Source organism: Saccopteryx bilineata, chromosome 4 (genome assembly GCF_036850765.1).
Source record: "Saccopteryx bilineata isolate mSacBil1 chromosome 4, mSacBil1_pri_phased_curated, whole genome shotgun sequence".
Taxonomy (NCBI): domain Eukaryota; kingdom Metazoa; phylum Chordata; class Mammalia; order Chiroptera; family Emballonuridae; genus Saccopteryx; species Saccopteryx bilineata.
The window spans coordinates 199,290,149-199,302,205 of record NC_089493.1 but is presented as its reverse complement, the minus strand read 5'-3'; the positions used below and the strand labels follow the sequence as shown (position 1 = coordinate 199,302,205).

Below are 12,057 nucleotides of genomic sequence, written 5' to 3'. Positions count from 1 at the left end.
CACTTCACAGACAAGGGGCCAGGGGTCCCGGCAGGCAGGTGGGGTCTTGGTGCCGTGGCTCAAGACTCAGGTTCCACAGGTCCCAGGCACGTGGGGATCTGGACTCCTCTGCCCAGCCTCTCCCACAGAACTCTGAGCTCTAAACACCTGGGTCCCATGTAAGATTCACATGAACAAAGGGTCCTGAAGTTTAGAAGAAAGAAGGGGGTGGTGGAGGAACGCCAGCCTGGGCTAGGCACCAGCAGGGAGCTTGCAGGAGCGCTGAGCCCTGGGCCCCGTGACCTCGGGCAGGTCCTTCCATTTCAGGAGGTAGCACTCTCCCTGAAGACACCACTGAGGTCCCCTCCCCGTCCTTGTGCCCCACGGCATCTCAGCTTAGTGCTAAGTGGATGCACAGGGACCCACTCATTCACAGCATCAAATTGCCCAGATGAAGGCCTGAGGCAGAAGCAGCAGGTCCGGCAGGACACGCCCTGTGGGTCGGCACACTGTCATTTTGTATCCAAGCACGCGAGAGGCTGTACAGACTCCCGGCACAGCTGTGGCTATTCTTAGCACACAGGGACCCAGAATTAACACAGAGGAAGCGCCGGCTGCCTCAGTGGTTTGGGAACTTCCCTGAATATAACGTTCCAGCCACAAGAATCTCACAGCCAAGAAGAGTTCAGTGTGGACGGTGCCGGGAAACAATGACTTCCGCACCCTCCCACGCCCCCAGCCAGGTGCATCCAGAAGGCAGGAACTGTGTGCCTCTTCTTCTGAAGTCACCGTCTCTTTCAGAGGAAGGACGCCTCAGGGCACCCAGACCACAGGGAAAGACAGAGACAGAACAGGTGAGCAGACAGAGGAGAGAGAGAACACGATGTCTACTGGCACCACCCCGGGAGCCGGGCCGTTCCTGGTGTGTCCACGGTGGGTGCTCAGAGACACTGGCCAAGAGGGGCTCCTCATGTGCAGGGACACCAGGATAAACATGCCTGCGTCGTGACAGACCAGCCACTCCGGTGGGACCAGGAGAGGCCACAGGCTGACACCTTGTCCCTCCTTCCTGTCACGATGCTTCCGAGACCGGCAGCCCGGGACAGGACGCCTCTTCCAGGTTCACACCTGACTGAGCTCACCAGGCCGGTTCCCGGACTTTCCCTGAGACACCGCCCCCCAAACCACAGCTGTTCCCTGGAAATGCACCACCCAGGCTGGTCTTCAGGAGACAACCGAGCCCCAGAAGGCAGGTGGGAGCAAGCACAAACAGGTCCAGCCCCTGGGAGGGCTAGTGGGGAAGAGGCCTCGGTCTCCTGGCAACATGCTCACCTGGTCACCTCCCTCCTTGTGGGCAGGGACACCTGGATCCCAGGCCCCAGAGAAGCTGGCTCTGAGCAAGGACATCAGGAGGGCTGGCCCGGGGGCTTCCCTGAGCAGCACCCCCTCCCTGCCAGGCTCTCCTGGACCACCCGACCTGCTCCTGGTCACCTGGGTGAGCCCAGGCAGCCGAGGGGTGCAGCTTCCCCAGGGAAGAGTGATTGGCCCTCAGCAGCCTCTGCCCCATGATGGGAAGGACATGATGGGAAGGAGGGAACAGGAGCTCTGGGACCACAGGGACCCCAGCAGCACAGACACCCAGGTCCTTCCCATTCCTTCCCCCTCCCATCCAAGTACTAACCAGGCCCAACCCTGCTTAGCTTCCGAGATCAGACGAGATCGGGCGCGTTCAGGGTGGTATGGCCGTAGACCCTTCTCTCCTCCCTGAGTCAGCGGGCTCCCTGTCCTCACTAAGATGGCCCCACGCCAGTTCAGACACAGCCGGGCACAGGCGGGTTCCGGCCACCCTTCTGCAGAGACCCCCTCGGGGGCTCCCGGCTGCGTCTCTCACCGCAGGACCCCACGTGCCCACTGACACTGGACTCTTGCTGGCCCATGAAGACAGCACGCTGGCTCCCAGGGAGCAGTGTTCCCACCACCCAACACTTGCACTCAAGACCTGTGCTGGAATGCCACCTTGTCACGGGGGGGGGGGGGCTCTGGCCAGTGTGTGAAGCAGCGTCCCCCCCCACACACACACACTCAGCTTTACCCTTCTCTGCTTTATTCCCCCCCCGGGAACCGTCACCATCCAGGGGGTGTGCCAGCTTCACAAGGGCGGTGTCACATCTGTGACGGCCCCTGTGGCCCCCCGTCCTGCAGACGGTGCCTGGAAACCATCGTGTGCAGGACACGCACTGGGCAGGCAGAGGAAGACCCTGCCCTCTCCCTTGGGGAGGGTCATGAGCCGGTCTCCTGTGAGCACCCAAACCAACCCCACTGCCCTCGACAGACCACGGTGGCCTGTACCCGAGAGGGAGCCTGAGCTGACAGGGGCTGAAACACCTGGGGGTCAGTCCCACGTGAGGACGTCTGAGGCCAGCAGTCCAGCCACACAGTGCCCTCTGTGCCCCTGAGACCGGGCTCCCCACGCCTCTCTCCACCTGCTTGGTGATGGCGTTCGTTCTCAAAGTCACCTCATGGTCCAGGATGGCTGCGAGAGCTCTAGCCATTGTGACACGTTCCCGAGAGCTAGGACCAAGTAAGGGAGGCAAAAAGGCTTCCCCAGACACCTGCTGCCTTTAAAGAAACTTCCCAGAATCCCCCCCCCACACACACCCAGCTCCCAGCTCTGCCCACCAAGCTGCTGGAAAAGCCGGGCCTCCCAGCCGGCTCTGGTCCTGGGCCCGGAACTGCCTCTCGCCGGCACCACTTACCATGAGGATGCGGCGGTAGCTGTCGCGGTCGATGCCCCAGAGCTTGAGGTCCGTCTTGGCTTTCACAGTCGCCGCCCTGGGGGTGCCATAGATGAGCGCCAGCTCCCCAAAGCTGCCGCCCTCGCCGATGTTGGTCACCCACTCTCCGTTCACATACACCTGGGGGACAGACGAGAAACATCATGTGATGCTTGGGGTCACACCACAAGGGGCCCTGGAGTTGGGGACAATGTGGCCACCATCTGAGGCCCACGGCCAGTGGGCAGAGCACCGTACTCCCCTGCCCAGGCCTGGCCAAGGCGCCCACCTCCCCCAGCCCTGCTCAACCCATCACTGAGTTCTGACTTCAAAACCCCTAAGGCAAGCGGCCCTCAGTGGTCAATGCCAATGGGACAGGCCAGGGCTGGAAATGGAAGCCGCCCACCTGGGGCCCTGGTGAAAAACAAGACCTGCCTCCTCCCCGGTGGGTCTTCCACCCAATTCCCCACGGACTCTAGAGGGGGGGTCTCTCTGGGCCTCAGTTTTCCTGGCTGCACACGTATGAGCTACACCCGAGGACATCAAAGCGGCACACTCCTGCCCTGAGCGCCTCCAGCCACCCCCAGCCTGTGCCTCTCAGGCCATCCTCCCTACGACGGCAGCCAAGCTCCCGGGCCTGCGGTCAATGGGACCGGCCGGGCCCTGCCCAGAGGGCCCCCAGACAAGATTCCCTTTCAGCCTCATGGCTGGTGCCTGCACAGGGTGCCCACTATGCACTAGCCGCGCAGGTTCTGCATCCGTGCGAGGACAGTGCAGATTGTCAATTATGCAGAGCTTGTTACTACAAACTGGCACAAGGCATGCTTTATCCCCTTCGCGTGTCAATGAGCGTAAAGAACTGTTCCCATCGGAGAGACGGGCGCACGTCGGGGGAGCATGGATTGCGATGAGTCATGGAACCCATTCTTGTCGAAATCAATGACTCATTATCTCGGTCATAACTGGTGCCCAGAATTGGCTAGCTGAGGAAAACGCCATGCAGGTGATGACCCTGTCACCCGTGCAGGAGGGTCGGAGAGAACTGGTCAACCTCAGAGTTTCGAGGGAAATGGAGACAGCTGTGCAAGAAGGGGCTTCCCAGCGGCATGCGTGCATCTTTTCTGAGAGCCCCCCGCCAGCTGAAGGAGCTCTGGAACCCCACCACCCGGGCTGAGCATAGGGATCCCCACCCCTGGTCCCCGCCTCACCGTCACCCCCATGGTGCCCTTTGCCCCAGGAGGGGAGTCGGGCGCACAGGGGGAAGAAATGCCAGCATCCACTCAACAAGGCCCACAAGGAGTCAGAACCCACTGTCCTGTCCTCCCCATAAGCAGCAGTGTGCCCACCTGGTCCAGCTCTTCCATGGAGGAGGGGCATGTGGAGAGAGAACCAGCCGTCCTGGGGTCTCGGGGCGAAGGGATGGCAGAGGGCGTGCTCCAGACCCGCTGCCTCCTTTTCTCACAGGGGAGTGGGTGGTGAGGATGTTTACATTTCCTTTTTTTTTTTAATTCATTTTAGAGAGGAGAGAGAGAGACAGAAAGGGAGGGAGAGAGGAGAGAGAGACAGAGAGAGAAGGTGGGGAGGAGCTGGAAGCATCAACTCCCATATGTGCCTTTCGAACCGGCGACCTCAGCATTCCAGGTCGACGCTTTATCCACTGCGCCACCACAGGTCAGGCTGAGGATGTTTACATTTCTGTCCGATCTCAATATCATGGAGCAGTAATGTGCAAATATTGTATCGAGGTGCACAGATCCTGAGTGTGCAGTTTGGCAAGTTTTTCTGCCGCTCAGATCAAGGTGTGGGGTCTCCAGGAACCCCTGGTGTCCCTGCCAGGGGACAGGCCCTCTAAGGTATCACATGTGTTAAAGAAGGATCACATGGCACATCCTTCCGCTGCCAGCGTGCATCTGTGAGCCACAGGTCCAGCCCACTCATCCTCACGGCTCTGCAGTGGCAACCTGTCCTGGGGTGACGGACTGTGTCTGGCCTTGGGCTGCAACACAGAATGCTGGGGTGAATGCTCCTTATGGGACTCACACGCCACCCTCTCTCGTGGGGAAATGCCTGGGGTGGCTTTGGCTGCATCACAGGGGACGTCACGGTCTCCCTCGTTTCCCCGTGGTTGTCCCAAAGGGGCCCCTGCCAGCACCCATCGCACTGTTCCCACGGAGACCTGGCCGAGTCGTGACAGAGATGCAGCTCAGGGGACATAAGTCTGAGACTGACCAGGAGGCCTGGGGCGGGGGCTTCTCCCCCTCGTACCCAGGGATCCAGAAGCTACCACCCCAAGCAGCAGCCAGGTGGGGACAGGACCCCCATCACCTGCCAGAGAGCACAGGCCCCACGGAACAGAGAAGGCATCTCAGCAGAGCCGCCCATGGTGACTGCGCCCCAACTTGCCCCCCAGACGGGGCGGCTGGTGTCGCGGGGCCGGGCGAGGGGACCTGATGCCTGGGTGTCAACACGGCTGCGAGGACGCCTTCCTCCCCAAAGTCCAAGGGCTCCCGGTGCCCTCTGGGGCGTCAGAGAGAAGCATTGTGCGTGTGCCCGGGGAGCCCACAGAGCACAAAGGGCCGTCTCTCTCTGGACACTGGCCTCTGTCACTGCAGCCAGTGCACAGCGCCGGGTCCACCCCTGCTGGCACGCACAGGGCTCCTTCTTGCTTTGTTTTTTTGTTTTCTCTTCTTTTAAAGGAAAAATGGTGGGAGGCCCCACTGGGCTACATTTACGCTCTCAGCATTGAGTGTGGTTTCTCTGGCTGAACCCAGAGCCCCACCCGGCCACGCTGTGTCCACGCGGTCACTCCTTCCTTCGTGCAGCCATCCCACGCCTGCCGCACTCCCCTGGGAGCCCAGCTTGGGGTCAGCAGTGAAAGGCAGGCGATTCCAGTTCACGGGACGTGCTGACCACCCGAGAGGCTGAAGGCAAATGCTACGAACACACTCATCGTACAGGCGCCAGGAGCCGTGGAGGACGGAGGCAGGGGCTTGGGAGGTCCACAGGAGAGACGGCCACGCACGGAGCTGGGAGGAGAGAGTCGCAGGCAAAGGCCCAGGGACGGGACCGAATTGGGGGGGGGGTCCCGGGAGCCCCACCCCACGGCGGGGAGATGCCGGCAGACTGCAAGGGTGTGATGCTCTTCTAGACGGCCCCTTGTGATGAGTTCATGTCCGTGCCGCCCCCTCCCGCCCCGGTGCTGTGTGAGGACAGCCTGGCGGCCCCTGTGCAGGTGGAAAAAAGAGCTCCAGGTGACTCCGCAGGCCATCTGGGCCAGCAGAACCCATGGAGGTCAGACGCTGGTGACGCGGCCCAGCGACCGGCCCTGTGGCAGGTCATTCTGACGAAGGCTCAGGACGGACCAGCTCGGACTGGACTTAGGATGGAAGCGGAGACAGCGATTGATTGAAACCACATCAACCTGCTTCATAAAACCCCAGAAGTCAGGACACAGGTCGCACGGGACTTCAGACGCAGGGCAGAGGAGAGCATCACCCGCCTGGCCCCTGCCCAGCTGGACCGGCAGCTGGGGAAGCTGCCAGGACAGGCCAGGTGCCCCAGGTGGGGGCCGGACCCGCTGTTCACTCCGTCACCTGCTCCCAACATCGGGCTCCACAGGAAAGAAAATGGGGCTGGACACAAGAAACCAGTCCCCTGAGCCATCCACGTAACCGGGGCAGACACAGCCGTGGCCTCCGTCGCGCCCCAGCTCCTGCTGTGACTGTCGGACTGGGCGAAGACGTCCCTCACAAGAGCCGTGTGCACTTCCTCAGTGGCAAGAAAAGGCTAACGGCCCATTCCTGCTGCCGCCCCAGGCTCCTGCTACCAGAGTGTCTGCACAGGTGAGTCGGCCCCTGGTCCAGGAACGCTGGCTTCCCGGTGTCCACCCGGGAGGGTGTCCCCTGGGCAAGCACCAGTCAAGCCCGTCTGGGAAACCCCGCCTTTCATGCTGCTCTTCCCACCAGGCAAACCCAGAGCCTCCCCTCGATGGTCTTTAGTCCAGAACACCCAGTGGGGGGGGGGGGCTGATCTGTTTGGATACTGCTTGAGGGCTTGAGGGGCCACCTCTAGCCAACAAGACGTCCCCCCCGACAGTCCTGTCTGCACACCTGGGCCACGTGGGACAGCCACATGGGTTCTGTCTCCACAACTCGAGGTGGCAGGCAGCTGGGCAGCCTCCCTCTGAGGGAACCCCAAATCCACTGCAGCTCAGGGTCCCGCACCTGCCCTCCCCATCAACCCCACGCATACATTCCTGGCCCCCTCGAGGTCTGTGGGTAAGACAGGCCTGAAGGCACTGAGATGCTACAGGAAAACTTGACAGCCAGCTCCGGGCCACAGCCACTCGGTTAACTGAAGGGCTAATTAACAGAGGTGCCCTGAGAGCCGGGAAGGTGCAAGACAGGTCCGCACACCACGCTCAGAGCAGCAGCACTGCCCACGGTCACCGACAGGTGGACGCAGCCCCGTGGTCCATCAGCGGATGAGTGGGTAAGCATACTGCGGTCCGTCCAGCGCACAATGGCTCAGCCTTCAAAAGGAAGGCAACTCTGACACACACGACAATGCAGATAAGCCTTGAGGACACTGTGCTCAGTGGCACGAACCAGTCAAGGACAAACACGGTCTGATTCCAGCTCCACGAGGTCCCTGGAGTCCTCAGCCTCACAGACAGGAAGTGGAGGGTGGGCGCCAGGGGCCTGGGGCACAGGGAGGAGGGGTACGCGTTTAACGGGGACAGAGCCTCCGTTTGAGAAGACAGACAGTTCTGGAGATGACAGTGGTGACGACTGCACAACAGTGTGTATGTGCTTCATCCCCCTGAGCTGGCCACTTAAACTCATTAACACAGTAAATTTACAGCGTGTGTTAAATTTACCAATGAAAGAGCAAAGCAGGGCACCAGGCAAGCGCTGTACAGCAAACACCGTGACCCGTGGAGCCAGGCGGCCACGTCCTGGGGTGTCCTGTCCTCGACACTACACAGAGACCCCACTCCCACCTCTGCAGCGGGAATGAGTCTGGGAGTGGGTGAGGCCCCCTCCCCCACAAAGGACAAGGGAGGAAACGGGCCTCAAACAAAACTACTTCCTGGGTCCGAAGGGTTGGCAGCTGAGTGTCCTTTTAAGTAGAAATGCTATGTTCCATGAATAAGACAAATTGGAAGATATTTTTATACTTAGAAAAATGGATTATAGGTCTTGGCAACACTCACACCACGGCAGCCACTCTCGCCGTCTCTGGAAAACCATAATTAAAACCTAACCTGGTGCTTTGGGCATTTTTCATCACCTGGCTGACCCCTAGGGCACCGCTGACTGCTCAGAGGGCAGCGTCCACTCTGCAGAAGGGAGGGGCGCTCAGAATGCCCAAACTCTGCCCGTTTCCAGGCGAGGGTGGGGTCCGTAGAGGGGGTCTTTGGGCACAGGGGGCCACAATGCAGATGCAGGCTCTCCCCTCTGCACCCCCAGCCTAAGGAGACCAGGGTCACTCTAGCCTCACAGCCACCCTGAGCACTCGTCCTCCTCTGTCCCCACGGCCCTGCACCCTGGCCAGGGCACCCCCTGCTCCCTGGAAGGCAGCTGACAGAAACAAGCACACCGAGGACAGTGCCCGAGCCTGGGGAAGCGTGGTCGTGCTGAGACGCCAAGCGTCAGGGGCAAGGGGCCCATTTCAGGTGAACGGCCCAGAACTGCACACCTCCTTGCACCTCAGCCCTGAGGCCGGTCTGTGGGAATCCCCGTGGGCAGGGGAGGGGTCCCCATGGGCCAAGGGCGATGGAGCGAGCACCCTGCCTCTCATACCCACAGGCAACCAGTACGGAGGGCCAGCCTGGGGCCTCCCCCTGTGCATCAGAAGGGCGTCTTCGTGGTGCACATGCCGGGACAAGACCGGTGTGGGGTCTGCCGGGCCGCGTGGTGGGAGGGGACAGACAGGAGGAAATAAAGAGTGAGTTCAGAGGGAGGGAGGGCCACACGGGCCGTGTCCACAGAGGCCCACCAGCCCTGTGCCCGGCACGGTGAGCACAAGTCAAGCTGAGCTCCGTGTGGACTACAGAAACACCAAGGTACAGAGCACCAGGCAGAGGTGACAAGGCCTGAGCTCTGAGGTCCAAGGTGAGGGTAACTGACCCTCCTGCAGTCTGCCCACACGGGCCGAGGGGAACATCTCTGAGCCCCGATATTGGGCCCTTGGGCCCCTTGAAAGAAATGGCAGAGAACTTTGGACGACGACCCCCATCACATCGGGCACTCGGGTTCAATCGGGGTGGTTTCCATGCTCAGAACCACCCTGAGTTTTCAGATACAAGGCGGCGCTCTGAAGATGCTTTTGGGATTTTATTGGAAGATTCCTGCGACTTTGTGAAAATGCAAAAGGGAAGGTCATTTCCGGGGAGGAGGAGCAGGCACCGAGATCGGGACCCATGCAGGCTCCTGTCAGACGAGGGTGGTCGGGCCCTCTGACGTCAGGATGGCCAGAGGGGGAGCGGGCAGAGCTCCGCCTGGACCCGGAGGAGCCACCTGGACCCGGAGGAGCCGCCTGCTGGGCAGGGCCTGAGGGAGGTCACAGCGGGGTTCAGAAAGGAGCAGGACAGGTAGAGATCCCGGAGCAAGAGCTTCACCAGTGAACTTCCTGCCTACTGGCCATCTCCCCCCACCCCAACCGACACTGTGCCCCCGTGCACCTCGGGGCCACGCGAGGACCCTGCACATAGCAGCCACTCCATAAACCTCTGAGCAGAAAACAAGGGCAGGGGCACATGGGGGACACGAGGGCAGAGAGGGCAGTGGAAGGACCTGGACCTGGACCAGGACCCGGACCAGCCCTGCCCTTCGGAGTTTCTGAAGCAGGGCCAGCTCCAGCAGCAGGGCCCAGGTCGATGCCCAGCCCGGCCGCTGGCTGCATCCGTGTCTGCCTTCTCCATTTCCTGGGCTGATGTTGTTTTTAACCCACGGCGAAGCCAGCAGGACCCGGCCCTGCGGGCGGGCGGTCTGAGCCCAGGCTGGGAGCCTCGCTTGCCTTCTGATTTCCCTCCTCCGCGGTCTTCGGTGCCCGCCTCCCCTTTCTCTCTGGTGGGAGACGGAGGCCGGCCCCTGCCCCAGACACTACGGCCTGCCTGGTCCGGGGCCTGAGCTCAGGGTGAACAGAAACCCTGGCTGGCTCCCATCCGAGGGGCCTCGGCCCTCGGGGGAAGTGTGTGACCTCACTGTGCCATCCTCCTGGTGACTCATTTCCTCTGCCACCACCTCCGGAAGCCGAGGGCCGCCTGCCGGTTCCCAGAACACAGCAATGGTGGGCACGGATGGGCTGCCAGAAAGATAAATAAGTCCACATCCCCCAGAATAGTTCAGCTGAACCGGGGGCCAAGTCCTGAAATACCTCGGCCAGGGCAGCATCACCGGGCAGCAGGGGGAGCCAGGGGGGCCGCTCGGAGGGCCCACAGTTTGCAATGAAAGGGGAGGGTGTGGAGGCCGTCAAACGTTGTGCCCAGTGCTGGTGTCTGAGGTCCAGGGCTGACTCAGGGGCCAGCCTCGGATGCAGCGGCCTGTGGGGTCTCTCAGATGTATCCTGACAGTGCACCAGGACCGCGGACCCCGAAAATACAAGAAGGCTCAGTCCCTGTTCCTCAAGCTTCCAGTCTGCATGGGGCCAGCCGTACACAGCCACCAAAGTGCAGGATCAGAAACGGCGTTCTGCGAAGGACGGCTCAGGGCCAGAGAAACCGTGGCCGGAGAGGTGCCCACCAAACACCCAGGCTGACAGACGGTGCACCAGGGAGGCCTGACATGTCGTGGCCGCTCACTGCGGCCGGGTCTGCTCAAACAAGCCAGCACCTGGGACGGCGTGCGAGCTGGTGCCTGGGTACCGCCAGCAAACCCTTACTTAAGACTGCGCGTCGATAGTCTCTGTGATCTTTTCAGTGAAATGAATCAAAATACTAGAAACACGCCTCTCAGAAAGAAGGCTGTCAAGACCTGAGCTCGTATGGGACCCGGAGTTATACAAAGTGCGATAAGTCTTCAAACCTGGACGTGGACCAAGGCGCTACTTTCTAAAACCAGTGAAGAGATACTTACGTCGACTTCTCCTTGGTCGATGACGTAGAAGTTGTCACCTTCATCCCCTGCAACAACAAAAGAGATGCCATGTGCTTAATGCGAAGAACACAGTTGCAACATGCTCTCTTAGCCACCTCTGCGCTGATACTTAAATCACATCGTCGAGCGATACTGGGTCTCCTCTACTTTTTAAAATTTCTTTAAGGAAAGCCCTGGCCAGAGAGCTCAATTGGTTAGAGCATCGTCCCAAAGCACAGAGGTTGCTGGTTTGATCCCTGATCAGGGCACATACGGGAACAGATTGATGTTCCTGTCTCTCTCTCTCTCTCTCTCTCTCTCTCTCTCTCCCTCTTTCCCCCTTCCGCTCTCACTGAAGTCAATAAATAAAGCTTTTTAATTAAAAATAAATTCTCCAGGTAAAAATTCTATCAAGTTAAGGTATACAACACGATGATCTTGTGTGCCTATTCACCGGGAAATCACTTCCGTCAGCTAATGAGCATGTCTTCACCCACACGGTCACCAACATGAGCCTGAATCCCACTCTCCGGGCAAATCCCGGGTCTGGTGCAGACGGGGCCTGAATCCCACTCTCCTGGCAAATCCCGGGACTGGTACAGACGGGGCCTAAATCCCACTGCCCTGGCAAATCCCGGGTCTGGTGCAGACGGGGCCTGAATCCCACTCTCCTGGCAAATCCCGGGTCTGGTGCAGACGGGGCCTGAATCCCATGGTCCTGGCAAATCCCGGATCTGGTGCAGACGGGGCCTGAATCCCACTGCCCTGGCAAATCCCAGGACTGGTACAGACGGGGCCTGAATCCCACTGCCCTGGCAAATCCCAGGACTGGTGCAGACGGGGCCTGAATCCCACTGCCCTGGCAAATCCCGGGTCTGGTACAGACGGGGCCTGAATCCCACGGTCCTGGCAAATCCGGGTCTGGTGCAGGTCATCGGCTTTTTAAAGGGCAAGGTGATCGCGATATGTTGAGTTAGCTTGTTAAGTACGTTGGTCTTAAGTTTCACGAGTGACTTTCCCGAAAGATACACAGTGAGGTTTCTGTATTAATAGTTCTTTAAGGGAACAGCCCGATTTTCTCCAGGCGCTTCCGGCTCAGTGGAGGGAGGAGGGGAACGTACCTTGCTGTATGACGGTCTCCCCGGCGATGTGAGTGACGGGGAACATGGCGTCGAATATGTCACTGAAAAGAAGACACAGAGAGTGTGACACTTGCCCGCGTCCCT

At 60.3% G+C, this 12,057-nt stretch overlaps 1 protein-coding gene across 1 annotated transcript in view; it reads right to left on the bottom strand.

Moving 5' to 3' along the window:
• PRKAR1B (protein kinase cAMP-dependent type I regulatory subunit beta) overlaps positions 1–12,057 on the bottom strand; it is a 74,689-nt gene that overhangs the window by 26,558 nt on the left and 36,074 nt on the right. The window contains exons 5-7 of the mRNA XM_066273584.1: positions 11,953–12,014; positions 10,832–10,878; positions 2,736–2,894 (exon numbers count right to left, since the gene is read on the bottom strand). Coding sequence (XP_066129681.1) covers positions 2,736–2,894; positions 10,832–10,878; positions 11,953–12,014 — 268 coding nt within the window. The remainder of the gene's footprint in view (positions 1–2,735; positions 2,895–10,831; positions 10,879–11,952; positions 12,015–12,057) is intronic.